The following is a 27,787-nucleotide window of genomic DNA, read 5'->3' as shown; positions in this document are numbered from 1 at the left end:
ATGGATCAAACCCACAACCTAGGTATGTGCCTTGACCAGGAATCAAACTGGGACCTTTCAGTCCTTGGGACAATGCTCAATCCACTGAGCCACACCAGCTGGGCTTATTATTTCACTCTTGTAGAACTTTATTAAATTTTTAATGATTTTTTGAAGTTTTCAGAGTATTTACTTTCTTTTATTAAATTTATTCTTGCTCTGGCTAGGGTGGCTCAGTTGGTTGAGCATCATCCTCTGCACTGAAAGATTGCCAGTTTGATTCCCCATCAGGGCACATGCTCAGGTTTTGGGCTCTATCCCCCTCCGGGTGTGTGTGGGAGGCAGCTGATCCATGCTTCTCTCTCTCTTCCTCTCCCTCCTTTCTCTAAAAAAAAAAAAAAAAAAAATCAATAAAATTTTTTTCTCATTTTATTCCACTTGATTATATTGTAAATATATTTCCTTTGTTAATTTCATTATCAGATTGTTCATTGCCATGTATAAAAAATGTTTTTTTTTATATACAGAACTTGTATCATACAAATTTGCTGTAGTCAATGATCAGATCTAATAGATGTTTTAGTGAATTCCTTAGAGTTTTCTTTTTTTTTATTTTTTTTATTGATTTTAGAGAGAGGAAGGGAGAAGGAGAGAGAGAGATAGGAACATCAATGAGAGAGAACATAGATTGGCCGCCTCCTGCATGCCCCCCACTGGGGATTGGGCCCACAACCTGGGCAAGTGCCCTGACTGGGAATCAAACTGGAGACCTCTTGGTGCATGGGTCTACGCTCAACCACTGAGCCAAACCGGCTGGGCTAGAGTTTTCTATATAGAAGATAAGTCATATGCAAGTGAAGATCATTTTACCTCTTTCTATTCAATGTGGATACATTTTATTTCCTTTTTTGGTCAAATTGTTCTGGCTAAAATCTCCAGTACATTGCCAAACTGAAGTGGAAAGAGCTAGCATCTTTGTTTTGTTCCTCATTTTTGGGAAAAACATTAAATAAAGTATTATCTGTGGATGTCCCATACTTCCTCACTATCATGTTCAGGAAATTTTCTTTGAATCTTGGTTTGCTGAGTATTTCTATCATGAATGGATGTTGGATTTTGTCAAGTACATCCTCTGAGTTTCTTGAGATGATTGTGATATTTTTGCTTTTACTCTTTATCTGATGTATTACATTAGTTGATTTTGAGATGTTAACCCAACCTCACATACCTGAAATAAGTCCCACTTAGTCATAGTACATAATTCTTTTAAGATAGTGCTGGATTAGGTACTAGTATTAGCTGAGTTTCTTTTTTTTTTTTTGAAAATAATCTATATTCACAGAAGAAATATGCCTGCAGTTTGTTTTTGTGATAATGAATCTGAGCTCCCCTACTGACTGCTTATGTAAAGTTAGAGAAGTCATTTAGATCCCCTAAGTCTCAGTTGCCCATTACCAAATGTGATCATATTAGTGCTTCCATGTTTAAGAGTCTGTGAAGGTGAAAAGTAATGAGTCAATCCACCCATGATGCTCAGTGCCTTACACTTAGTAAGTCTCTCTAAAGTGTTTATTATTCTTATTCTTATTCTTATTCTTATTCTTATTCTTATTCTTATTCTTATTCTTATTCTTATTCTTATTCGTTTCAGGAGTACAGCTTAGTGATTAGACAATCATATACTTTACACAGTGTTCCCTTAGTAAAGGGTCTTTATTATTAATGCTAGCATTTCTGTTCCTATTCTCATTATTATTGCCATCACCATGTTATAAAGACTTAAAAAAGCACAACTTCTCTCAATAGAATCTACATTGTACACTGCAGATGAATCAATACTTCCCTGAAAAGTAAAATCGAAACTTTCCTGTAAAATTACTGAGAAGTAATGCTTTTAATAAAATTCTGTGATGGCTATTTTGATATTATCTATGGATACTTATTTTCCCATATTTTCATATCTTCAAAATAAATGCTGTGATTGTTATTTATGGTAATTTATACCTTCCCAACAATTTAGAATTTGGTAGAATTCTGACTGCTTTGGGCTCAGGCCTCTGTAACTTGGGCACTAGGGGGCCGATATCTTGCAAACTGTGTGTCATATCAGGAGCCAGGTGAGTGGGGCTACTGTGGGGCCAGGTGGGTGGGGCTACAGCGGAGGTAGGCGGGTTGGGCTACGCTCTGCAACCACCCGGTTGTCCTGCTCGCTCCAGCTGCGCTCCGAACGCATCTATCATGCCCTTAAAGCCCCTTGTTACTCCGCCCTCATCTGTCCAGCTGTGATCCGTACTGGTGGTGGGAATTACAGGACGGACTCAGGGAAACCAGGAAACCTAGGAATGGTGAGTGTGCGGCCCGGAGCAGACAGGGAGGCGGAGCTGGTCCAATCGCCCTGGCGGGACTGTCTCTCCTCGGTCAGTCTGCCGACTCAAGGCCCCCGGGGGCTCCGCTCACTCCTCAGTCCCCTCGGGCTCGCAGTGTGGGGGCTGCACCGCCAGCTGTCGCCATGGGCGTCCAGTCCGTCACTGCGCACGAGGACTTCGGCCCGGAGCGTGTCTGCGCAGCTCTGCACCCGCGTTCCCGCGTCTCCTAAGTTGGTTTTGGTGACCACCGAGAGGGTCATTAGGAACAATAATTACTTGGTCTCCAGGGTTCATGCTGTAGTCTGTTTGGTCCCGAGTTTCTCCTTTCTCCCTAGAGATAACCCGTTTTCTCCAGAGTTTTCCAAATGTATGGGGCGCACGACCTTGTCTCCCCAGCCAAACTCTTCCTAGGACTGCAGTAAATTCCTGAATTGCTAGAACTGTTCTCCATTCCCAACTGTCAGCTTCCCAGGACTCTGATTCACAGCATCATCATCATTAACTATTTGTCCTCCGGGGTGCATCTCAAACAGACCCAATAATTTAATTTATCATTTTCCCACAGTCAATGGACGGTTGTTTTCAAAGGTTTATATTTGTCTGTGAATATTTTACAAGACAGAAAAGCAGCTAGTAACCTCCTGGAATATCTTGGATGAAATCCCTGTGCCTCTTCTCCAAGGATCTTCCCTGGGCACAGACATCCTATGGGAAGTCCTTTGGGTGAAGGCTCCTCTTGGAGAAACATCCCTGGATGTTCTGTCCTGTCAGCAGAGTTCCAGATCAATGCTGCCCTCCCTGAGTCTGTCACCTTTAAACATGTATTCACTTTATTTTCATTTCTTTTAATGAACAAACATGTATTTAATCAATACAACTTGAAATACAATATAAAATATTAAAATACTTCCAAAGACAAAAGAAAGAGGTGTATTTCCTCAAACTGGGCTATTTTGTATGATTTTTTTTTTTTTTTTTTTTTTTTTTTTTTTTTTTTAGGGAGAGAGACAGAGAGAAACATCAATGTGAGAGAGAAACATCTTGGATCGGCGCCTCCTGCATGCCCCCCACTGTGGATTTGGCCCACAACCTGGGCATGTGCCCTGACCAAGAATAGAACTGGCAACCTCTTGGTGCATGGATAGATGCTCAACCACTGAGCAACACCAGCTGTGCTCTCTGCCCAGTTTTTAATTGGACTGTTTGTTTGTTTGGTGTTGAGTTTTATGAGTTTTTTATATATTTTAGATATAAATCCCATGTCGGAGCTATGGTTTGCAAATATCATTTTCCATTTCTTTTTTGTTTTGTTGTTTGTTTTGCTGTGCAGAAGCTTTTTAATTTGATATAATCCCATTTATTTATTATTGCCTTAACTTCCCTCACTTTTGGAGTTAAATATGTAAAATGTTCTCTAAGACTAAGGTCCATAAATTTAGTAGCTATCTTTATTCTACGTAATTTACTGTTTGAGATCTTATATTAAGGTCTTTGATCCATTTTGTCCATGGGGACAAACTATAATCTAGTTTCATGCTTTTGCATGTGGCTTTCCAATTTTCCCAGTTCCATTTATTGAAGAGGCTTTTTTTCCCCCCATTGTATGTTTTTTTGGGCTCCTTTGTAAAAAATTATTTGCCCAGCTCTGGCCAGGTGGTTTAGTTGACTGGAGAATCATTCCTGTACACCAAAGGTGGTGGATTCAATTGCTGGTCAAGGAACATACCCAGATTGTGGGTTTGATCCCCAGTTGGGGCACATGTGGGAGCCAACCAATCGATATTTCTCTCTCACATCAATGTTTCTCTCTCTTTCCCTTCCTCTCTCTAAAATCAATAAAAAAAATATGCCAGATGAGGGTTAAAACAATTATTTGCCCATATACATGGATTTTTATTTCTGGGCTCTCAATTCTGTTCCATTGGTCTGTCTGTTTTTCTGCCAGTACCACGCCATTTTGATTATCATAGCTCTGTAGTGTAATGTGAAGTCAGGTAGTATGACACCTCCAGATTTGTTCTTTTTTTCTCAGGATTGTTTTGGCTATTCAGGGTCTTTTGTGGTTCCACAGGAATCTGATGATTACTTAAAAAATGACATTGGGATTTTGATGGGGGATGCATTAAATCTGTATGTTGCTTTGGATAGTATGGCCATTTTAACTCTGTTGATTCTTCTAATTCATGAAAACAAAATATCCTTCCATTTCATTGTATCTTTTTCAATATCTTTGATAATACTTTGTAGTGTTCAATATGTAGGTCCTTCCCCTCCTTTGTTAAGTTTATTCTTAGGTATTTTATTCTTTTGGTTGCTATTGCAAAAGGAATGTTTTCATTTCTTTTTCTGAAATTTCATTGTTAGTATATAGGAAAGCAGTGTATTTTTGCATGCCGAGTTTGTATCCTGCAACTTTACTGTATTTGTTTCTAATAGCTTTTGGTGGAGTCTTTAGGGTTTTCCATATATTGAATCATGTCATCTGCAAAGAGTGACACTTTACTTCTTTACTCCCAATTTGGATGCTTTTTATTTCTTCCTTTTGCCTGATTGCTCTGGCTGGGACTTCCAGAATTATGTTGAGTAAGAGTGGTGATAGTGGGCGTCCTTCTCTTGTTCCTGGTTTTAGAGTAAATGCTTTCAGTTTTTCACCATTGAGTATGATATTGGCTGAGGGTTTGTCATTTATGGCCTTTATTATGTTGAGGTACTTTCCTTCTGTACCTATTTTATTGAGTGTTTTAATCATAAATGGATCTTGTATCTTATCAAATGCCTTTTCTGCATCTGTTGATAAGATTATATGATTTTATCATTTATTTTGTTAATGTGGTATAGTATGTTGATTGATTTCCATATGTTGAACCATCTTTAAAATTTTTTTTATATGTTTCTATTGATTCTTTTGAGAGAGGAAGGGAGAGATGAAACATTGATATAAGAGATTCATCAATTGGCTGCCTCCTGCACACACCACACTGGGGATCCAGCCTGCAACCCAAGCATATGCCCTGACTGGGAATCGAGCTAGGACCTCTTAGTCCATGGGACGATGCTCAAGCCACTGAGCCACACCGGCTAGGCTGTTGAACTCTCTTTGTGCCTCTGGAATGAACCCCACTTGATCGTGATGTATTTTTTAAAATGTATTGTATTTTGCCCTGGTCGGTTTGGCTCAGCGGTTAGAGCGTCGGCCTGCAGTCCTGAGAGACCCGGGTTTGGTTCCCACTAAGGGCACGTACCTCAGTTGCAGTTGGTCCCCAGCCTTGGTTGGGTCGTGCGGGTGGCAACCACTTGATGTGTCCCTTTCACATCTCTCCCCCCCACCCCTATCTGAACAAAAATGGAAAAATGTCCTCGGGTGAGGATAAAAAAAATGTATTGTATTTTATTTGCTAGTATTTTATTTAGGATTTTTGCATTTTTATTCATCAGAGATATTGGTCTGTAGTTTTCTTTCTTGTGTGATACCCTTGCTAGCTTTTGGTATCAGATCTCATAAAAATGTGTTAGGAAGTATTGCCTCTTCTTCAATTTTTTGGAAGAGTTTGAGAAGGATAGGTATCAAATCTTCTTCTTCTTCTTCTTCTTCTTCTTCTTCTTCTTCTTCTTCTCCTTCTTCTTCTTCTCCTTCTTCTCCTTCTCCTCCTCCTCCTCCTCCTCCTCCTCCTCCTCCTCCTCCTCCTCCTCCTCCTCCTCCTCCTCCTCCTGTTAATCCTCACCTGAGGAAACATTTCCATTGATTTTTAGATAAAGTAGAAGGGGGGGGGAGGGAGAGAGAGAGAGAGAGAAACATTAATATGAGAGAGACACATTGATTGGTTGCCTTTCCACGGCCCCAACCCCATGGGCTGGGGATAGAACCTGCAACCCAGGTTTGTGCCCTTGACTGGGAATCGAAACTGTGACCCTTCAGTCCACAGGCTGATGCTCCACTGAGCCAAACTAACCAGGGCTCAAATCTTTTTTTTTGTTTGGTAGAATTCACTAGTGAAGCCATCTGGTCCTGGACCTTTTTTTTTGGGGGGGGGGGTAGTTTTTTGATGGTTGTTTCAATTTTCTCACTGTTTATCAGTTTATTTTGATTTTCCCATTCTTCATGATTCAGTCTAGGAAGGTTATATATTTCTAGGAACTTATCCATTTCTTCTAGGTTATTGAATTTTGTCTTTAGCACATAGTCTTTGGCATATAGTCTTTCACAGTATTCTAGTATGATTCTTTGTCTATCTGTGATGTCTGTGGTAACTTCTCCTTTTTCATTTCTGATTTTGTTTATATATTTTTTTTCTGTTTTTTCCCCCCTTAGTGAATCGAGCTAGGGCCTTGTCAAATTTATTAATCTTTTCAAAGAACCAGCTCTTTGTTGTATTAATTTTTTTTGTCATTTTGTTCTCTATTTCATTCAATTCTGCTCTAATTTTTATTATTTCTTTTCTTCTGTTGACTTTGGGTTGCTTTTGTTCTTTTTCTAGTACTTTAAGATGTAATATTAGGTTGTTTACTTGGGATTTCTGTTGTTTCTTGACAGAGACCTGTAATAATATAAAATACCTCTTATTACTGCTTATGCTGTATCCCAGAAATTTTGATATGTCATACTGTCATTCTCACTTGCCTCTCGATATATTTGATCTCACCTTATATTTCTTCTTTGACCCAGTCATTTTTTAGTAGTATGTTGTTTAATCTCCACATATTTGTGGGTTTCTTTGCTTCCTTTTTGCAGTTGATTTCTAATTTCAAAGCATTGTTCTCAGAGAATATGCTTGGTATAATTTAAATCTTCTTGAATTTGTTGATGCTAGTTTTGTAACCCAACATATGGTCTCTCCTTGTGAATGTTCCATGTACACTGGAGAAGAATGTATAGTATGCTGTTCTGGGATGAAAGGCTCTGTAAACATCAGTTATGTCCATTTGGTCTAATATGTCATTTAAGGCTCATAATTTCTTTATTGGTTTTCTGTTTGGATGATCTATCTAGAACTGTCAATGGAGTATTAAGGTCCCACCTATGATTGTGTTTTTGTCAGTGTCTTTCTTTTAGTTATGTTAGTAGTTACTTTATATATTTCAGTGTTCCTGATTGGCTGCATATATATTAAAAAGTGTTATGTCTTTTTTTATGTGTCCTCTTCATCATTATAAAATGTGAATCTTTGTCTCTTATTACCTTTATTACCTTGAAATCTATTTTGTCAGATATAAGTATGACTACACCTGCTTTTCTGTGGATGTTATTTGCTTGCAGAATCATTTTTCACCCTTTCACTTTGAGTCTAACTTAGTCTTTGCAGCTTAGATGTGTCTTCTGAAGGCAGCATATGGTTGGGTTTTGTTTTCTTGATCCAATCTGCTACTCTTTGCCTCTTTATTGGTGAATTCAGTCCATTTACATTTAGAGTAATTACTGATGTATGGAGGATTTCCTTATGGCCATTTAACCTTTTGTTTTCTGGTACCTCTGTGCCTCCATTAATTCCTTTTCTTTGTGTTTCTGCCTGTTATGCTTGGTGGTATTCCATACTTCTTTCCTCTGTCTCCACTTTGTTTTTTAAAGCTGTCTCAGTTTTCTTTTCTGTATATGTGGTTACCATTAGGATTGTGAAAAAAATGTTTCGTATATATAGTAGTCCTTTTTCTTTTGAATGGAGGGCTTTGCATCATGATGGTGGTATAAATATGCATTTGTCAAAACTCATAAGCAAGTACTCTTGAAAAAATATGTGTAAATACTAAAAACAATATAAAACAACAAAAGAGTTTTCACATGCTGGGAGAATGTTCAACTGTCCTAAACTTAACTGCTAAATGTGCACCACTTCCTTCCATGACCTTGGGGTCTGTCTTAGAAAGAACTGATATTGAAAGGTCTAGGGGGGAACACAGGCCACAACAGGGCTTTCTTGGTACCAAGTTTTTCTTTAGGAAACACCCTCTTGGGCAACACCTGCCCTCATTCATGCAGCTGGTGAGATAGTGACGGGTCCTGTCATCCACCTTTGAGATGACACCAGGTTTCTCGAGTCATATTCAGGAAATGCTATGGTCTCAAGCAGGTGATTCTAACCGGTCTCCACAAGTGAGGTCAGCCTGGGTATAACCTAATTTAATCTTTGGGTATCAGCATCATGTCTTCCCAGGTCAGTTCTTGAGACATTTCTAGCTCTTAAGTTTCCCAATTCAAGCCGACTCTGTACCTGCTCTCTGGGAAACATGTTTAAATGCAACACCTGTCTCACTCTAGAAATTTTATGTTGCAACTCCAGGTGACTCTGAGGTGAAGCAGTGACAACCCAGAGCCCATGTCAAGAGGAACAGGCCCCTCAAACACAATAATCCCCACAGTGGCATGAACATCCCCCCTCTGCACCAAGAAGCACATTTCACAATAGTCTCGAATACCCTAATAATGTCAAAAGACGATGTCCTGCCTGGTTCTAGCTCTAGGAGTCCCCCAGGCACCCCGCTGTCCCTAAAGGGCCCTCCTCGAGTTCTGTGGCACATTCCACCTGTGGTTTCAGAAGCGCATGCACGGACAAAGCCTGGCCCCTCACCTCATAGCTGCCTCCAGAGTGTGGAGCCTGCCCACCACGGCCGGTGTCTACTCTTTTTTGGAATAGGACTCACCCTGCAGAATTTCAGCTCCACGGCCTATAGGAAATGACACCCCTGTGGGGCACCCATCACCTCACATGCCTCCCAGAATGCAGTGAGGCACCACGCCAAAGGAAGTGGCCTGAAATCCCAAGGATTTCCACCTTCCGTGAAGTGCGCAGGCGCAGGAGGTGTTGCTCCACCTATCCTTCTGGAGGCCACACCCGCTGTTCTTAAAGGGAAGAGTCAGAAATGAACCAAACCTCTTCCTATTCTCTTCCAACAGCTTCCAGTGTTTTCTTGGGTCTCTGTGGGGGTCCAAGGTCCGAGGCTTTCCCTCCCTCCCCATCAAGGAACATTCAGTGAGGGGCAGAGATCAAGGGCTGGGTGAGGACAGGTGCATGGGGCTGACCCCGTGAGATCTGTGCACAGGTGAGAGGTGGTGGACACCACTGTGAGGAAACTGGAGCCGAGGACATGGCAGTTGAGTGAGGACATGCAAACCTTTCTTGTCCTCCCTGAGCTTCCAGTGGGGAAGCAAAGTGAGGAAGGGTCACATGGAGGGGATGGGGTGAGGTGGGGTGGTGCGTTTCTGGAAGTCATTGTAGCAACTGAGGTGAGGATTTGGAACAGGATAACTCCCGCCATTCCTGTCCCTGACTCCCACTTCTTGAGTTGTTTCTTAGATGATCGTATTGTATGTAATGTGGACTCAGGAAGCATCAAGTCCCTTCGTCATCAAGACGGGCAGATGGACACTCCTTTGAGATGGGTTTGGGGACCAGAAGATAGGAGAGCTCTCTATCATCTGGGATGCAGCTGAGAACAGTTCACTGTTAGATCAGGTGCATATGGGCCTGTGATGAGTTTGTGTGTCTATAGGCCACTTATTCTATAAGTCTCAAACTCCTCCTGTGCAATAGGCCTTCTAGTAGGTGCTTCAGTGAATGAAAGAGAACAAATATCGCTCTCACTGAAGCTGCCATTGTAGGAGACAGGAGACAAGAAGTACAAGTAAGATATGTAGTGTATCAGGTGGTACTTAGTCCTAAGGAGGGTGAGAAAGCTGCAGAGCAGTGCTGAGGGCCTGGGCTGTGGTGTGTCTGTGTGCCAATATCTCTAAGGTTTGTGAGTCTGTATGTCTGTGTCTGAGTGTGTGCATATACATGTTCAGTGACAAAGCCTTTGTGATTTTTGTCTGTCTGTCTGGGTGTTATGTGTGTGTGTCCTTAAAATTTGAAATGCTTTTATTTCATTTGCTGCCTAATTGCCCTGGTAGTGTCCCGCTCACCATGTTTAATTGAACTGATCGGCACAGGGAAATCCTTGTCTTCGTTCTGATTGTATTAATTGTGTATTTTATAATCTGTATTTTAAGATAGTTTGACTTCTTTGGTGAGATTTCAGGCATAGGAAGACACTGACTTCCTTAGGGGACCTGATTCCATGTTGGTGGTAGACAGCTGGCCTGGGGCACACTGTTCACATGCATAACTCCTGATCTGGTGCCAGTTTCTCCCCACCTCCTTCTCTACCCCTCACACTAAGACAATATGTCCCCTGGTCCAAACCAACCCACGGCAGGTACCTCACAACTAATGACAGTTCCTCAAAGCTTGCTGGAATTGTTCAAACTAGCCAGTCCTAAGCTGCTTACTTTGCCCTGTTTCACCTCTCCTGCGGAAACTCAATAAAGGCTCTGGCTGAAGTTTGTCTCACTCCTGATTCTGTGTCCTGACCAAACCGGATGCATCCCTGTGGTCGAGCCTGGCATAAAGCCCGTCCCCCCCCCCCCCATCTTGGGAAATGTAAGTAATAAAAATTTTTCAATGACATAGTCCTGTCTGTGTTGTAAGTTGGCCATCTTCATAAATTAAAATTGAGGCTACAAGTTAGATATTGATACTGAGGAAAAAGACAGTGAGGCCACCATGAGATTGAGTGAATGAGGTCTATGGGAATGAGTCCACAGAAGAGTTGATGTCTTGACTGAGTTGACTGAGGACCCCATGGTGGAGGTGGAGGATGTAGGCGCTGAGAAAGGAGATACTCCCCTTTGGTTCCCTCACCGATCTTCTGATAGAAAGTCAAAGTGACAAAGGGAAAAGACCTAAGAACTCCAGCCACTTCCACAGGTTACCACTGTGTATTTTTTTGTAGTGACGTGCTTATTGTACCGGGTGGTGTCGGGAAGGGTGAAATCCCTTTCCCATCAGGAGCAGCCGAAACACTCTTGGGGGATTGGTTTGGGAGGCAGGAGACGCTCCTCTACCACAGGTGATGGCAGTGAAAACAATTCACTCTCCTAAGATCTGGGCTTCTCATGAGGTTTTGTGTGTGAAAGAGTATGTCTCTCTGTGAGTGCCAATCTCCTATGTGGTGATAGGCCTTCTCTAGGGGTGCTGTGGGGAGCATAGCTAGCAAATATGCCTGTTTGCTTTAAAGCTGACATTGCAAGAGATGAGAAACAAGATATCCAAGTAAAACTATATGATTTATCTACTGGGGATTAGTCCTTAAGAAAGAAAACTGGGGAGGAATGCAGATGGGTTGGGATCCATGTGTCTGTGGCAGATCTGTGGCTCTGAGCCAGTAACTCTGAACATTTGTGAGTTTGTGTGTCAGCGTCTGTGTGTGTCCACCTGTGTGTGGCATGAAAAAGTGTGTGTGTGTGTGTGTGTGTGTCTCCCTAAGGAGCAATAGGTGTATGCCTAATAACCTCCCTTACCATGTTGGTAAAACTGGTGAGAGCAGACATCCTTGCTTTCTCTCTGATTTTAGAGAGAAAGTCTCCAGTCTTTACCATGAAGCATGATGTTAACTGTGTGTTTTTCATTGATGCCTTTTTTATGATGACGAAGTTACCTTCTCTTCATAGTTATTGAGTGTTTTCCTTGTCGAGGGTTATTAAATTATTCAAATATGTTTTTCTATCTATTGAGATGATCTTATAGTTTTTGACATTTATTCTGTTAATGGTATGCTACCTTAATTCATTTTAAGGTGTAAAACCAACCTTTCTTCCCTGGGTTAAATACCACTTGGTCATGGTGTATAGGTCATTTAATATATGGCTGGATTCAGTTTGCTATTACTTTGCTGAGGCTTTTGCATCTATATTAAAAAGAGGTATCCGTGTAGAGTATTATAATATATTATATAGTGTAAACTTATTTTTATTGTATATAGGGTGCCTCTGTGGGTATATGTGTATGTGTATATATAAAATGTAGAATATAGTATATATGGTGTATGTAGTAGTATATTTGTATGGTACTGGTAGTATTAGATATAATTAGTATATATTATGGATAATTAGAACATATTATGTATAACAGATCTAATTTGTTTTACAGTGTATAGTGTTGCATAATTTTACAGAATAGGATTTGTCTTATCAGTCTGTAGTATAGCAGGTGTCATTTCTACATCTGTCCACAAAATTATTCAAAAAGCAAATTATATCCCCTCAATAGAGCACAGGGGCACCTCACTATCTTGACACTACAAAGTCAGCTTCCCATACCCTCTGTGTTCTCTCTGCTCCTGAGTGCAACTGAAGTGTCAGTATGTTTCAGAAGTTTGAACTAATTTATCCTCCTGTGATGGAAATGAAGCCCTGCAATTTGACTTGTCTTATGTGCAGAGATGTGTGACCTTCTTTGGTATTTGAGTAATTATGAGGCAAAATTATTCCAGAGTGCTTTATCCCAGAAGGGTGACCTTCAATTAGGAGTTATTGTTGCTCTTGGTGCCAGACAGCTAGACCACTGGCAATGACCTAAACGTGTAAACATGTACAGATGACGTCAACTATTATTAAGGGCATCCTGTGGCATGACTACCTGGAGTGCGGCTAATCTTGCTGCTCATTGGGTCCCATTTCAGACCAGGGACGGCCTGGGTAGGGACAGAAGCAGCAGCTCTCCAGCGTTCCCCACCATTGGCATGAAAATCAGAGCAGGATTTATTTTTAAATGAACAAGAGAGGAAAGCATATTTCAAAATATCTCCTTTGCATATCAAAGAGAAGAGAGAAAGCTATGTACTTTAAATTGTTCTTTTTTATGTGATTCGAAGACTTAACAGAAACAAATTACATTGTTCTCTATGGGGAGAGTAGCCACCTTTGTTCAAAGACAAGCTAGGAGGGTTTCTTCAAACCCACTCCTGCATCTCAGGTTGAGTTTTTGAAACTTGATATTCAAATACACAATTCATGATAAAAATTTTTTATATTACCCATATTTTGTTTCTAATAGTTTATAATCAAAAGGCTAAAGTATTTTCAATGGAAAGCCATATTTCTATGTGTTAATCCACTGAATAATAACTCTCTGAACTGTGCATTACATTTTCACAAATCATAAAAAATGAATTTTCTTACTTTATTTACCTATAAAATGACAAGTGATAGTACCTCCTGTAGTTCCATTGTACAGTATATCAATCTGGACAGCATTTTGTGTTATGGACAGTATGTTAAATGCATTGGGGTGATATGATAATCTAAGGAATTCCACTGACCACTCCTCTGTGCAACTGTGAAAATTATTTTTAAAATAACCATTGAAAGCCTCTGGAAATTGTCCTAAAGGCAAACAGCAAATGAGGAATATCTATTAAAGCAAATCAATGGAAATTCTGTGAGAAAGGGGAGAGTCTGTGGTGTTTGAATCATGTTCACTCCCCCACTGCTGCTCCCTCCCAACTCAGCAAGTGCACATTCCCCTCCAGAGTGCTGCACCCAGAAGCAAAATACAAGTGACTCGCTCCCTGTGATTCCACAACAAGGGCCTTTTCCTAGGAAGAGCAGGACTTCAGCATCACCCATCCTGCCCTCAGCTACCTATTGCTGAATTAAAAAAAAAAAGTTTTTATTGATTTCAGAGAGAAGGGAGAGCGAGCGAGAGATAGAAACATGGATGGGAAAGAAACATCCATCAGCTGCCTCCCGTATGACCCCCATTAGGGGTCAAACCAGCAACTCAGGCATATGCCCTGACCCAGAATTGAACTGGGGACCGCTTGTTGTATGTGGCAATGCTGACCCAACTGAACCAAACCGGCCCTGTGCTGTTGCTGAATTTAAGTGTCTGGGTTCATGTGAAAAATGGGAACACCCTTCTTGCACCCAGCCCATTCTCATGGTAGAACCTCTACCAAGATCATGCTTTGCTGGGAATACTGGGGTACGGAGCACCCTTTCCCCTAGCACATGAGATGCCTGTAACATGAGCCAATCACAAGGTGCCAGGGAGCCAATAAAGGGGACCATTGGCTGCGCTCTCTACACTTACTGAACAATCAGCTCCTTAAATGGGATTGTCACCCATAGAGCAGCTTCCTATTGCCCTCACTGCAGCTCCAGGGTCTGGCACAGATATTTTGCCTGAATATGGGAGGGAGGACAGCCAATAAAACACAAAGCTCTTAATTTCTTCACAAATGAACTAAGTTGGCTAGAAGAAGATTATGAAAATTTCAAGTCAAAGGACACTCTCAAGTAAATAGAGAATGAGGTGAAAGGCCATTAGGAGTAGTTTGGTTCTTTAATGAAGATAACAGCCTACACTGTAGGCTGATAGTGTTTTGGAAAAAACTGGAATTAGACTTCTGAGAGTAAGCTTCCAAGGGTCAGGACAAATATCAGTGACTTCAGAAGGTATTTCTACAAAGCATCCAGATTTTTTAAAAAATTATTTTTAGCCTGGTTGGTGTGGTTCAGTGGTTGAGTGTTGACCCATGCACCGAGAGGTCATCGGTTCGATTCCCAGTCAGGGCATGTGCCCAGGTTGTGGGCTGAATCCCCAATGTGGGGGGGGGGGGCATGCAGGAGGCGGCCAATCGATGTTCTCTCTCATTTATGTTTCTGTCTCTCTCTCCCTTTCCCTCCCTCTCTCTCTCAAATCAATAAAGAAAAAAATATATTAAAAAGTTATTTTTATTGTTGAGAGTATTACAGTTGTCTCCCATTTTCCCCCTTTTGCCTTCCTCCACCTGGCTACCTCCCCACCTGAGGCCATCACTACACTATTGTCTGTGTCCATGGGCTATGCATCCATGCATATAAGTTCTTTGGTTAATATCTCCATCCCTATCCCCCTCTTCCCTTTGAGATCTATCAGTCTGTTCCATGCTTCCATGTCTCTGGACCTATTTTGTTCACCAGTTATTAGATTCCACGTGTAAATGAGATCATGTAATATTTATCTTTCTCTGACTGGCTTATTTCGCTTAGCATAATACTCTCCAGATCCATCCATGCTGTCTCAAAAAGTAAGAGATCCTTCTTTTTCACAGTTGCATAGTAATACATTGTGTAAATGTGCCACAGCTTTTTTTTTTATCTGTTCATCTACCGATGGGCACTTGGGCTGTTTCCATATCTTAGCTATTGTAAATAACACTGCTATGAACATAGAGGTGCATATATTCTTTCTGATTGGTGTTTCAGGATTCTTAGGATATATTCCTACAAGTGGGATTGCTGGGTTAAATGGCAGTTCCATTTTTCATTTTTTGAGCAAACTCCACACTGTTTAACACAGGGCCTGCACCAGCCTGCATTCCCACCAGCAGTGTACTAGGCTTCCCTTTCCCCCACATCCTGGCTAGTACTTATTTGTTGATTTATTGATAGTAGCCATTCTGACAGGTGTGAGGTGATACCTCATTGTATTAAAATTTTTTTATAATATGTTTTTGTTGATTTTTTAGAAAGAGAGGAAAGGAGAGAGAGAAACATTAATGTGATGGAGAAACATCCACTCAGCTGCCTCCTGCACGCCCCCTACTGGGGATCAAGCTGGCAATCCCGGCATGTGCCCTGGGGGGAATCCATCCAGGACCTCTCAGTCCCTGTGATGTCCCTCAATCCACTGAGCCACACTGGCTGGGCTCATTGTTGTTTTATTTTATTTTATTATTTTTTAATTGTTTACTTTTATTTTTGTTACAGATGTTTCTCCTTTTTTTACCCCATTGACACCCTCCTCCCCATCCCCCCTGCCCTGTCCCCAGCTTTGTTGTCCATGTCCATTGGTTATGCATATATACATATAAGTTCTGTGGTTTATCTCTTCCCACCCCCACCACCCCTTCTTCTGAGGATTGTCAGTCTGTACCCTACTTCTGTGTTTCTGGGTCTAACCTATTCAGACTGTTATATTCATTATATTCCATATATAAGTGAGATCATGTGGTATTTGTCTTTTTCTGCTTGGCTTGTTTCGCTTAGGATAATACTTTCCAGGTCTCTCCATGTCGTCTCAAAGGATAAGAGCTCTTTCTTTCTTACAGCTGCATAGTACTCCACTGTGTATATGTACCGCAGCCTTTTTATCATTCGTCTACTGATGGACATTTGGGCTGTTTCCAGATCTTAACTATTATAAATAGTGCTGCTATGAAGATGGGGGTACATATATTCTTTCTGATTGGTATTTCAGGCTTATATTCAGGGTATATTCCTAGAAGCGGGATCACTGGGTCAAATGGCAGTTCAATTTTTAATTTTTTGAGGTAACACCATGGTGTTTTCCATAGTGGCTGCACCAGTCTGCATTCCCACCAGCAGTGCACTAGAGTTGCCTTTTCTCCACACCCTCACCAACACTTGATTGATGATTTGTTGATGGCGGCCATTCTGACAGGTGTGAGGAGATACCTCATTGTTGTTTTAATTTGCATCTCTCTGATGATTAGTGATGTTGAGCATTTCTTCATATGTCTCTTAGCCATTTGTATGTCCTGTTTGGAGAGGTGTCTCTTTAGGTCCTCTGCCCATTTTTTAATTGGGTTCTTTGTCTTCCTTTTGTGGAGTTGTATGAGTACTCTATATATTTTGGAAATTAACCCCTTATGTGATGTATCATTGGCAATGATGTTCTCCCATACAGTGAGTTGCCTTTCCATTTTGATGGTTGTTTCTTTTGCTGTGCAGAAGCCTTTTAGTTTGATGTAGTCCCATGTGTTTATTTTTTCCTTTGTTTCTGTTGCCTTAGGTGATGTATCAGTGAAAATTCTGCTGTGTATGATGTCTGAAATTTTGTTGCCTACATTTTCTCCTAGAATTATTATGGATTCACGGGTCACATTTAAGTCTTTTATCCATTTTGAGTTTATTCTTGTGTATGGTGTAAGTTGATGGTCAAGTTTCATTTTTTTTTGCATGTAGCTGTCCAGTTTCCCCAAAACCATTTATTAAAGAGGCTATCTTTACTCCACTGTATGCTCTTGCCATCTTTGTCAAATATTAATTGAGCATATTGCCTTGGGTCCATTTCTGGGTTCTCTGTTCTGTTCCACTGGTCTATATGCCTGTTCTTGTGCCAGTAACAGGCTGTTTTGATTACAGTGGCTTTGTAGTATAATCTGATATCTGGTATTGTGATCCCACCTACTTTGTTCTTTTTTTTCAAAATTGCTGTGGCTATTCGGGGTCTTTTTTGGTTCCGTATGAACTTTTGAAGCATTTGTTCTAATTCTGTGAAGTATGCCGTTGGTATTTTGATGGGGATTGCATTGAATCTATAGATTGCTTTGGGTAATATGGACATTTTAATGATGTTAATTCTTTTAATCCATGAACAAGGTATGTGCTTCCACTTTTTTATATCTTCCTCTCTATTTTTTTTTTTTTCAATGACCTGTAGTTTTCTGCAAATAGGTCCTTTACTTCTTTGGTTAAGTTTATTCCTAGGTATCTTAATTTTTTTGCTGCACTGGTAAATGGGATTGTTTTTTTAGTTTCTCTTTCTGTGAGTTCATCATTGATGTATAAGAATGCCATCGATTTCTTCATGTTAATTTTGTATCCTGCTACATTGCCAAATTCATTTATTAAGTCTAGTAGATTTTTGAAGGAGTCTTTAGGGTTTTCTATGTATAATATCATGTCATCTGCAAATAATGACAGTTTCACTTCCTCCTTTCCAATTTGGATCCCTTTTATTTTTTCTTCCTGTCTGATTGCTGTGGCTAAGACTTCCAGTACAATGTTAAGTAAGAGTGGCGAAAGTGGACATCCTTGTCTTGTTTCTGTTCTTAAGGGAAATGTTTTTAGTTTCTGCCCATTCAGTATGATGTTGGCTGTAGGTCTTTGTTCTTTTTCAAAATTGCTGTGGCTGTTCGGGGTCTTTTTTGGTTCCATATGAACTTTTGAAGTATTTGTTCTAGTTCTGTGAAATATGTCACTGGTATTTTGATGGGGATTGCATTGAATGCAATATGGCCTTTATTATGTTGAGATATTATCCCCCTTCCCACATTGCTGAGTGTTTTTTTTTTTTTATCAAAAATGGATGCTGGATTTTGTCAAATGCTTTTTCAGCATCTATTGATATGATCAAGTGGTTTTTATTCTTCATTTTGTTTATGTGGTGTATGACTTTTATTGATTTGTGAATATTGTACCAGCCTTGCATCCCTGTGATAAAACCCACTTGGTCATGGTGAATAATTTTTTTGATGTATTTCTGGATCTGATTTGCTAGTATTTTGTTCAGGATTTTGGCATCTATGTTCATCAGGGATATTGGCCTGCAGTTTTTTTCTCTGTAGAGTCTTTTTCTGGTTTTGGAATTAGAATTATGCTGGCCTCATAAAACGAATTTGGAAGTCTTCGTTCTTCTTGAATTTTTTGAAATAGTTTGAGGAGAATGGGTGTTAGTTCTTTTTTTGAATGTTCGGTAAAACTCCCTTGTGAAGCCATCTGGGCCTGGGCTTTTGTTTGCTGGGAGAGGCTTGCTTACATCTTCAATTTCCTTTGCTGTCATTGGTCTGTTCAAGTTTTCTGTCTCTTCCCGGTCCAGTTTTGGGAGACTGTGTGTTTCTAGAAATTTGTCCATTTCGCTTAAATTGTCAATTTTTTTGTCATATAATTGTTTATAGTAGCTGATAATGATCTTTTGTATTTCTGTGTTGTCAGTTGTTACTTCTCTTTCATTTTTGATTTTGTACAAATGGGGTCTTTCTCTTTGTTTCTTGGTGAGTCTAGCTAAGAGTTCATAAATCTTGTTTATCTTTTCGAAAAACCAGCTCTTTGTTTCATTGATCCTTTGAATTGTTTTCTGGTCTCCATGTCATTTATTTCTGCTCTGATCTTTACTATTTCCTTCCTTCTGCTTTCTCTGGGTTTTTTTTGTTTGTTTGTTTGTTTGTTTGCTTTCTAATTCTTTAAGTTGTGAGGTTAGACAGTCAATTAGAAATTTTTCTTGTTTCTTGAGGTAGGCCTGTAGTGCTATGAACTTCCCTGTCAGAACTGCTTTTGCTGCATCCCATAGATTTTGTGTTGTTGTGTGTTCATTTTCACTGGTTTCCAGGAAGTTTTTAATTTCTTCCTTGATCTCCTCGGTAACTCATTCATTGTTTAATAACATATTATTTAGCCTCCATGTGTTCAAATGTCTTTGCATGTTTTTGTTGCAATTGATTTCTAGTTTCATGTCATTGTGATCTGAGAATATACTTGATATGATTTCAATCTTCTTGAACTTGTAGAGATTTAGTTTGTGTTCTATCATGTGGTCTATTTTTGAGAATGTCCCACATGCACTTGAGAAAAATGTGAATTCTGTAGTTTTGGGGTGTAATTCTCTGTAGATATCTGTTAAATCCATTTGGTCTAGTGCTTCATTTAGAGTTTCTGTTTCCTTGTTAATTTTTTATCTAGAGGATCTATCCAGTGGTGTCAATGGGGTGTTGAAGTCCCATGCAATGATTTTATTGCTGTCAATTTCTCCTTTGAAGTCCTCCAGAAGATTTTTAATATATTTTGGTGCTTCTATATTGGGTGCATATATGTTTATCAAGGTTATATCTTCCTGTTGGATAGATCCTTTCAATATTATGTAGTGGCCTTCTTTGTCTCTAGTTATGGCCTTCATTTTGAAATCCATTTTTATCAGATATGAGTATTGCTACCCCAGCTTTTTTTTGCTTTCCGTTTGCTTGGAAAAATTTTTTCCATCCCTTCACTTTCAACCTATGTGAGTCTTTTGTTGTCAGGTGAATCTCTTGTAAACAATATATAGATGAGTCATGCTTTCTTATCCAATCAGCTACTCTGTGTCTTTTTATCAGAGCATTCACTCCATTTACATTTAAGGTGATTATTGATATGTACTTATTTATTTCCATTTTTGTTTGGTTACATTTTTCTTCCTAGTTCTTCTACTAATTACAGCAGTCCTTTTAACATTTCTTGTAGTGCTGGTTTGGTGCTAATGTATTCCCTTTGTCTTTTTTTTTTTGTCTGGGAAGCTCTTTGTTTGACCTTCTATTTTGAATGACAGCCTTGCTTGGTAGTGTAGTCTTGGATTCAGATCTTTGTTTTTCATGACCTTGATTACTTCATGCCATTCTCTTCTGGCCTGTAATGTTTATTGTGAGAAGTCAGCTGAGAGCCTTATGGGGTTCCTTTGTAGGTAACCTGTTGCTTATCTCTTGTTGCTTCTAGGATTCTCCCTTTGTCTTGAATTTTTGGCATTTTAATTACTATGTGCCATGGTATGGGCCTGTTTGGGTTCTTCTTACTTGGGGCTCTCTGTGCTTCTTGAACTTGAATGCCTTCTTCCTTCACCAAATTAGGGACATTTTCTGTCACTATTTCTTTGAATATATTCTCTAACCCTTGCTCATTTTCTTCTTCTTCGGGGACTCCTATGATGTGAATATTATTATGTTTCCAGTTGTCCCACAGTTCTCTAAAGCTGTCTTCCTGTTTTCTAATAGTTTTTTCCTTTTGGTTTTCTGATTGGTTGATTTTTTTATACCGTCTTCTAATTCACTGATCTGGTCCTCAACTTCCTCTACTTTGCTCTTTAGGCTTTCCAATGTGTTCTTTATTTCTGATATGTCACTCTTGATCTCTTCTTGGTAGTTTTAAATTTCCAGTTGGTTTATTTTTAGCATCTCTATGTCCTTACTCCTGCTGTTCAGCTTCCTCAAGATCATGGCTCTGAATTCTAGCTCTGTGAACTTGCTTAACTGCTCCACATTTATCTCATCTTCAGTAGAAGTCTTTTGTTCTTTCATTTGGCTTTTGTTTCTGTTTTTCACCATTTTGGCTATCACAGTGGGCTTTGGAGCCTGCCTAATTTTCCCTGTGGGTGTTGGTGTTCTGCTGTTTGTGGCTCCCTCTCCTGGGTTTGGATGAGCGAGGGAGGACCCATGTTAAACACCACTGTCAGGTCTTACTTTCCTGGTTAGAGTTGCTGGCCCAGGAATGGTACTGTTATCCTCTAGCTTTTTGCCTGGAGGCTAGCAGTCCAGGTTACTTGAAGAGTTTTGGGTTGTTAGTTGATTGAAAAACTCCCTCAGGTGCTCAGCCTAAGGGGATTTCCAGCGAATGGGGCAGAAGCTGGTTATTAGTAAGGCTCAATTTGCATTTCAATGGCCCAAAGGGTGGGGTTGAATCTCCGAGGGAGTGGCTGCTGCCTCTCCCCAGAGCCATGGGAAGGAGCAGTATGGCCACCGTTCTGCATGGCTGCAGCTCAGCAAAAGCTCTGAGCACCCTTCAAATCCCGCGTGTCCCCACACAGTTCCAGTCCAGTCTCCCTGCTTCTGCCGGAGCCCAAGGTGAGTGGCTGTGGCTATTTTAGCCTCTGTCCCGGCTTGCGCTGTGGATCTGCTTGGGCTTTAACCCAAGGGCGCTGCTCCCAGCTAAGGCCGCTGCTGAGCTGTGACTGTGGGCTCCCAGCCCCTGTCTCACCCTTTCGCAATCCTACCAGGATGGAGTCAGTGTCCCTAGTTATATGGTCCTTGCAAGCTGCTTTTCTGTTGCTTTTTCCTGTGGATTTGTCTGTGTTTTTGTTGTAATTCCAGTTCGGTCCTGGGAGACGGTCTGTGTAGCTTCCGTTCACTCAGGTGCCATTTTGGAATCTCTCTCATTGTTTTAATTTGCATCTTTTTGATGATTAGTGACATTGAGCATTATTTAAATGTCTATTGGCCATCTGTATGTCTTCTTTGAAGAAGTGTCTATTTACATCCTTTGCCCATTTTTAATTGTTTTCCTTTTGTTGAATTGTATGAGTTCTTTATATATTTTGAAAATTAACCCATTATCCAGTTTATCATTGGTGAATATGTTCTCCCATACAGTAGGTTCCCTTTTCATTTTGTTGATGGTCTCTTTTGCATGCAAAAGCATTTTAGTTTGATGTAGTCCCATTTCTTTACCTTTTTGTCTTAGTTTCTCTTGCCCTAGGAGATGTATCAGTGAGAATTCTGCTGCATGATATGTTTGAGATTTTATTGTCTATATTTTCTTGTAGAATTTTTATGGTTTCATGACTTACATTTAAGTCTTTTATCCATTTTGAGATTACTCTTGTGTATGGTGTAAGTTGGTGATCTAGTTTCAAATTTTTTTTGCATGTACCTGTCCAATTTTCCCAACACTGTTTATTGAAGAGACTGTCTTTACTCCATTGTGTGCTCTTGCCCCCTTTGTCAAATATTAATTGACGATAGTGGCATGGGTTGATTTCTGGCATCTCTGTTCTGTTCCCTTGATCTGTATGCCTGTTCTTGTGCCAGTACCAAACTGTTTTGATTACAGTAGCTTTGTAGTATAGTTTGATATCCAGTATTGTGATCCCGCCAACATTGTTGTTCCTTCTCAACATTGCTGTGGCTACTTGGAATGATTTTTGGTTCCATGTAAATTTTTCAAATATTTGTTCTTGATCTGTGAAATATGTCAATGGCATTTTGATACAGATTGCACTGAATCTATAAATTGCTTTGGGTAGTATAGATATTTTAATGATGTTAATTCCACCACTCCATGAACACAGTATATGCTTCCACTTGTTTGTACCTTCCTCTATTTCTTTTCTCAGTGTCCTATAGTTTTCTGAGTAAAGGTCTTTTACCTCCTTGGTTAAATTTATTCTTAGGTATCTTATTTTTGTTGTTGCAATGGTAAATGGGATTTTTATTTTTTAGTTTCTCTTTCTGAGAATTCATTATTGCTGTATAAAAATGCCATCAAGCCCTGGCCGGTTTGGCTTAGTGGTTGGAGCGTTGGCCGGTGCACTAATGAGACCTGGGTTCAATTCCGGCCAAGGGCACGTTCCTTGGTTGCAGTTTGTCCCTGGCCCTGGTTGGGGTTGTGTGGGTGGCAGCCAATTGATATGTTTCTTTCACATCGATGCTTTTCTCTCTTTCTCTCCCTCCCTCCTACTCTATCTAAAGATAAATGGAAAAATATCCATGGGTGAGGATTAAAAAAAAAAGCCTGATTGCAGGGATGTAAAGTACAACATAGAGAATATAGTCAATAATGTTATAATAATTATGTATGGTATCAGGTATGTACTAAATTTATTGAGTTATCACCTCATATGTTATATAAATGTCTAGCCACATGCTGTACACCTGACATAACTATAATGTTAAATTTCAACTGTAATTTAAAAATTTTTTAAATGCTGTATTGCTAAAAAAAAAAAAAATGCTTACCATTATTTAAGCCTTTAGTGAGTCACACTGTCTTTGCTAGTGGAGTGCCTGGTCTTGATGTTGATAATAATGCAATTTCTCTGAAGTACAGTAAATAGAAGTAAAATAAAATGAGGTGAGCCTGTACTTCTAATGGCCTGGAGAACTATTGGATGAGATGGTCACCTGGACTTTTTATTTTTGGTGATGAGAATAGAAGGAAAAGTTTCCAATTCTTCACCATGTTTTGTTGTTGTTGTTGTTGTTATCCTCACCCAAGGACATTTTTGTATTTATCTTCAGATAGAGTGGGAGGGAGGGAGAGAGAGAGAGAGAAACATCGATGTGAGAGAGACACATCGACTGGTTGCCACCCACATGATCCCAACCAGGACCAGGGACAAAGTGCAACTGAGGTACGTGCCCTTAGCGGGAACCGAACCCAGGTCTCTCTGGTCTGTGGGCTGATGCTTTAACAGCTGAACCAAACTGGCCAGGGCCTCACCATGATTTTATTCAGTGAAACCTCATGTGGATGTGACCCTCTGCCCAAGGGCGTGCGGTAAATAGTGAGTAAAAGGTAGGAAATGAAATATTTTTTCTTATGAGGAATTGATGATTTTAAAGTAATATTTGTTTCATTGTATAGCATTTCTGTTTTTCCAAACTCTATAACCTGCCATTAGAGAAAAATAGGATAAAATGTGATCACTGTAAAAGTGTATAAATGATTCCCATGTGCTTATGATGCATTTAACTTTTGAGAAAGTAGGAAGAGAGTATGTTTCTGATGATCAGTTATAGTGAATGTTTGGAAATGACAGGGTCAGCCTGGCCAGTTTGGCTCAGCGGTTAGAGCATCGGCCCACGGTCCAGAGAGATTCGGTTTCGGTTCCCGCTAAGGGCACGTACCTCGGTTGCAGTTTGTCCCCGGCCCTGGTTGGTCGTGTGGGTGGCAGCCATTCAATGTGTCCCTTTCACGTTGATGTTTCTCTCTCTCTCTCTCTCTCTCTCTCTCTCTCTCTCTCTCTCTCTCCCTCTCCCTCCTACTCTATCTGAACAAAAAAAAAAAAGGAAATGACAGGGTCATATGTAACCTTCCTGTGAATGGAGTATCGATGTCCAGTGCTGTCTCCCGCAACCTACTACACACATATGTTGGATGTTTTAGGACTTGGTGGCCTTTGAGGAGATGGCTGTGACCTTCACCCTGGAGGAGTGGGCTTTACTGGATCCTTCACAGAAGAAACTCTACAGAGATGTGATGAGGGAAACCTTCAGGAAGCTGACCTCAGTAGGTAAGGATGACAACTTACCTCCATCTTGTCAATTAGAGGACAAGTGTTTCTTGCTTATAACATTGTTCTAAGATGTATATATAATGTGGGAAGGAAGGCCTTTGTTAAATAGCCTGGGCATTGTGACAGCCACTCATAGACTTAAATCTAATGATTTTCTTAATAATGTTCAATACTTTGGGTTCATTATTGTTGGTATGCATTTCAGGGGAAAATCTTGACGTCAAAGATCAGTACAAAAACCAAGGGAGAAAACTAAGGTGAGCTGCACTCACAATAGAAAGCACTGTCTTTCGTGGGAATCTTGGTATGCTGCAAAATGTTAAAAAGCAGCAACCAAAACAACCCCTTCTTCAAAAGTATTACTTCTCTTTTTCTTTCTTTCTTTTTTTGGTATGTGCCCTTAGTGGGAACAGAACCCAGGACTCTCTGGTCCGCAGGCCCACGCTCCAACTGCTGAGCCAAACCAGCCAGGGCAAAAGTATTACTTCTCAAAATATGTTCACCAAATTACTTTTAATATATAATATAGATGTTCAGAGTTTTAAAAAGAGTTCACTTGCAAGCAGTAGAAATAAATCTTATATATGAATATTTCCGTATTGATAAAAAAACAGGTTAAAGTTTTTAAAAAGCATTCAGTGTGTTCAATTTCAAACAGTTTAGACAACAGAGAAAACCTATATTTTTGGCATAAATCATAAAAATATAGTTTAAATATTTTACTAATAAATATAAAATTATGAATAAGTCATTACCATGCTTCTTGGTTTTTACAGAAGTCATAGGATAGACAAAATCTGTGAAAGAGATGAGGGCAGTCAACGTGGAGAAAACCTCAGCCTTATTCCAAATCCCAGTCTGAACAAGAAGACTCTTTCTGGAGTACAGCCATGGGAATAGTGTGAGTGGGAGAGTCTGCATGCAGCGGTCGTCTCATAATTGGCACATCAGATGTCATAATGGACACAAGTCCTGTGAGTATCTGACCTGTGAAGATAAGCCATATAAATGTAAGGTATGTGGGAAAGCCTCTGGTTATTCAACTTCACTTCAAATATGTGAAGGAACTCACACTGGACAGAAACCCTATCATTGTAAACAATGTGGAAAAGCCTGTAGATATCATGAAACTCTTAAAACACAAGAAAGGACTCTCACAGGAGGGGAAACCTATGGACGTAAAACATGTAGTAAAGCTTTCAGTTGTCTCTGTTTTTTCCGAAGACATGAAAGAACTTGCATCAGGAGGAAATTCTACAGATGGGAGGATTGTAGGCAGGCCCTCAGTGCACTTTCAAGCCTTCAGCTACACATGATCACTCATACCGGAGGAGGACCTTATAAATGTAAGGCATGTGAAAAAGCATTTATTTCTCCCCATTTATTTAAAATACATAAAAGGAGTTACACTGGAGAGAAGCCCTATGAATGTAAGCAATGTCGTAAAACCTTCGGATCTTGCATTTCCTTCCGAAAGCACAAAAGAAGTCATACTGGAGAAAAGCCCTATATATGTAGGGAGTGTGGAAAGGGCTTGAGTTCTTCATATTCACTTCGAATACATGAAACCATCCACACTGGAGAGAAAACCTATCAATGTAAACAAGGTTCTAAAGCCTTCCAATATTATCAGACATTTCAGAGACATGAAAGGATTCACAAAGGAGAGAAACCTATGAGTGTATAGAATGTGAAAAAGCTTACACATATTATCAAAGTCTCAATCACATGAGAGGACTCACAGAGGAGTGAAACCGTATAAATGTAAAAAATGTGGTAAAGCCTTTAGATATCATAAAACCTTTAAAACACATGAAAGGACTCACATGGGAGAGAAACCCTACGGATGTAAAAAATGTAGCAAAGACTTCAGTTTTGTCCATTCTCTTCAAAGACATGAAAGAACTCATACTGGGGAAAAACCCTACAAATGTAAGGAATGTGGGAAGGCCTTTAGTGCTCTCTCCAGCCTTCATGGACACATGATCATTCACACTGGAGAAGGACCTTATAAATGTAAGGAATGTGAGAGAGCATTTATTTCTTCCAGTTCATTTAGAATACATGAAAGGACTCACACTGGAGAGAAACTGTATGAATGTAAGGAATGTGGGAAAGCCTTTAGTTATTACTCTTCCTTTCAATTACGTGAAAGAACGCATACTGGAGAGAAACCCTATGAATGTAAACAATGTGGTAAAGTCTGCAGACATCAGAGTTCTTTACAAACACACAAAAGAACTCATTCTCAAAATCAACTGTATGAATGTAAGGAATGTGGAAAAGCCTTCAGATGGTATCCTAGTTTTCGTAAGCATGAAAGAAATCACACTGGAGAGACACACTATGAATGTAAAAAATGTACTAAAGCAGTTAGGTATCCCAGTCATCTTAGAAAATATGAAAGAATTCACACTGGAGAGAAAACTTATAAATGTAAGGAAAGTGGAAAAGCCTTCAAAAACCAAAGTTACTTACAAATACATGAAAGAACTCACAGTAGAGAGAAACCCTATGAATGTAAAAAAATGTACTAAAGCATTAAGGTGCACCAGTGACCTTAGAAAACATGAAAGAACTCACATTCAAGAGAAGTCTATGAGTGTACGGAGTGTGGGAAAGCCTGGAGAGTCCAAAGTTCCTTACAAACACACGAAAGAACTCACACTGGAGAGAAACCGTATGAATGTAAAACATGCGTTGAAGCATTCAGGTGTTCCAGTTCTCTTCGAATACATGAAAGATTCACAGTGGAGCCTGGCCAGTTTGGCCCAGCAGTTGGAATGTCGGCCTGTGGACCAGAGAGTCCCAGGTTCGGTTCCCACTAGGGGCACGTAACAAAACAAACAAACAAACAAACAAACAAACAAACAAAAGATTCACCGTGGAGAGAAACCTTATGAGTGTAAACAATGTGGTAAAGCCTACACATATCACAGTTCTTTACAAACACACAAAAGAACTCATTCTCAAGATCAACCCTATGAATGTAAGCAATGTACTAAAGCATTCATTTGTCACAGTTATCTTCAAAGACATGAAAGAACTCAACATGAAGGGAACCCCAAAAAGGTAAAGAATATAGTATAG

General features: G+C 39.9%; 1 protein-coding gene across 1 annotated transcript; it reads left to right on the top strand.

The window, feature by feature from the left end:
- On the top strand, nt 1–27,787 carry LOC118643862 (zinc finger protein 709-like). Its single transcript, XM_036282218.1, is given in 10 exon segments — nt 1–22; nt 2,260–2,324; nt 24,568–24,694; nt 24,903–24,954; nt 25,474–25,593; nt 25,595–25,812; nt 26,062–26,343; nt 26,426–27,243; nt 27,310–27,447; nt 27,575–27,787. Coding segments are annotated over 10 exon segments (2,055 nt in total).

This window comes from Molossus molossus, unplaced genomic scaffold (genome assembly GCF_014108415.1).
Source record: "Molossus molossus isolate mMolMol1 unplaced genomic scaffold, mMolMol1.p scaffold_m16_p_4, whole genome shotgun sequence".
In the NCBI taxonomy this organism is placed as follows: Eukaryota; Metazoa; Chordata; class Mammalia; order Chiroptera; family Molossidae; genus Molossus; species Molossus molossus.
This window is presented reverse-complemented; position numbering and strand designations above follow the sequence as displayed.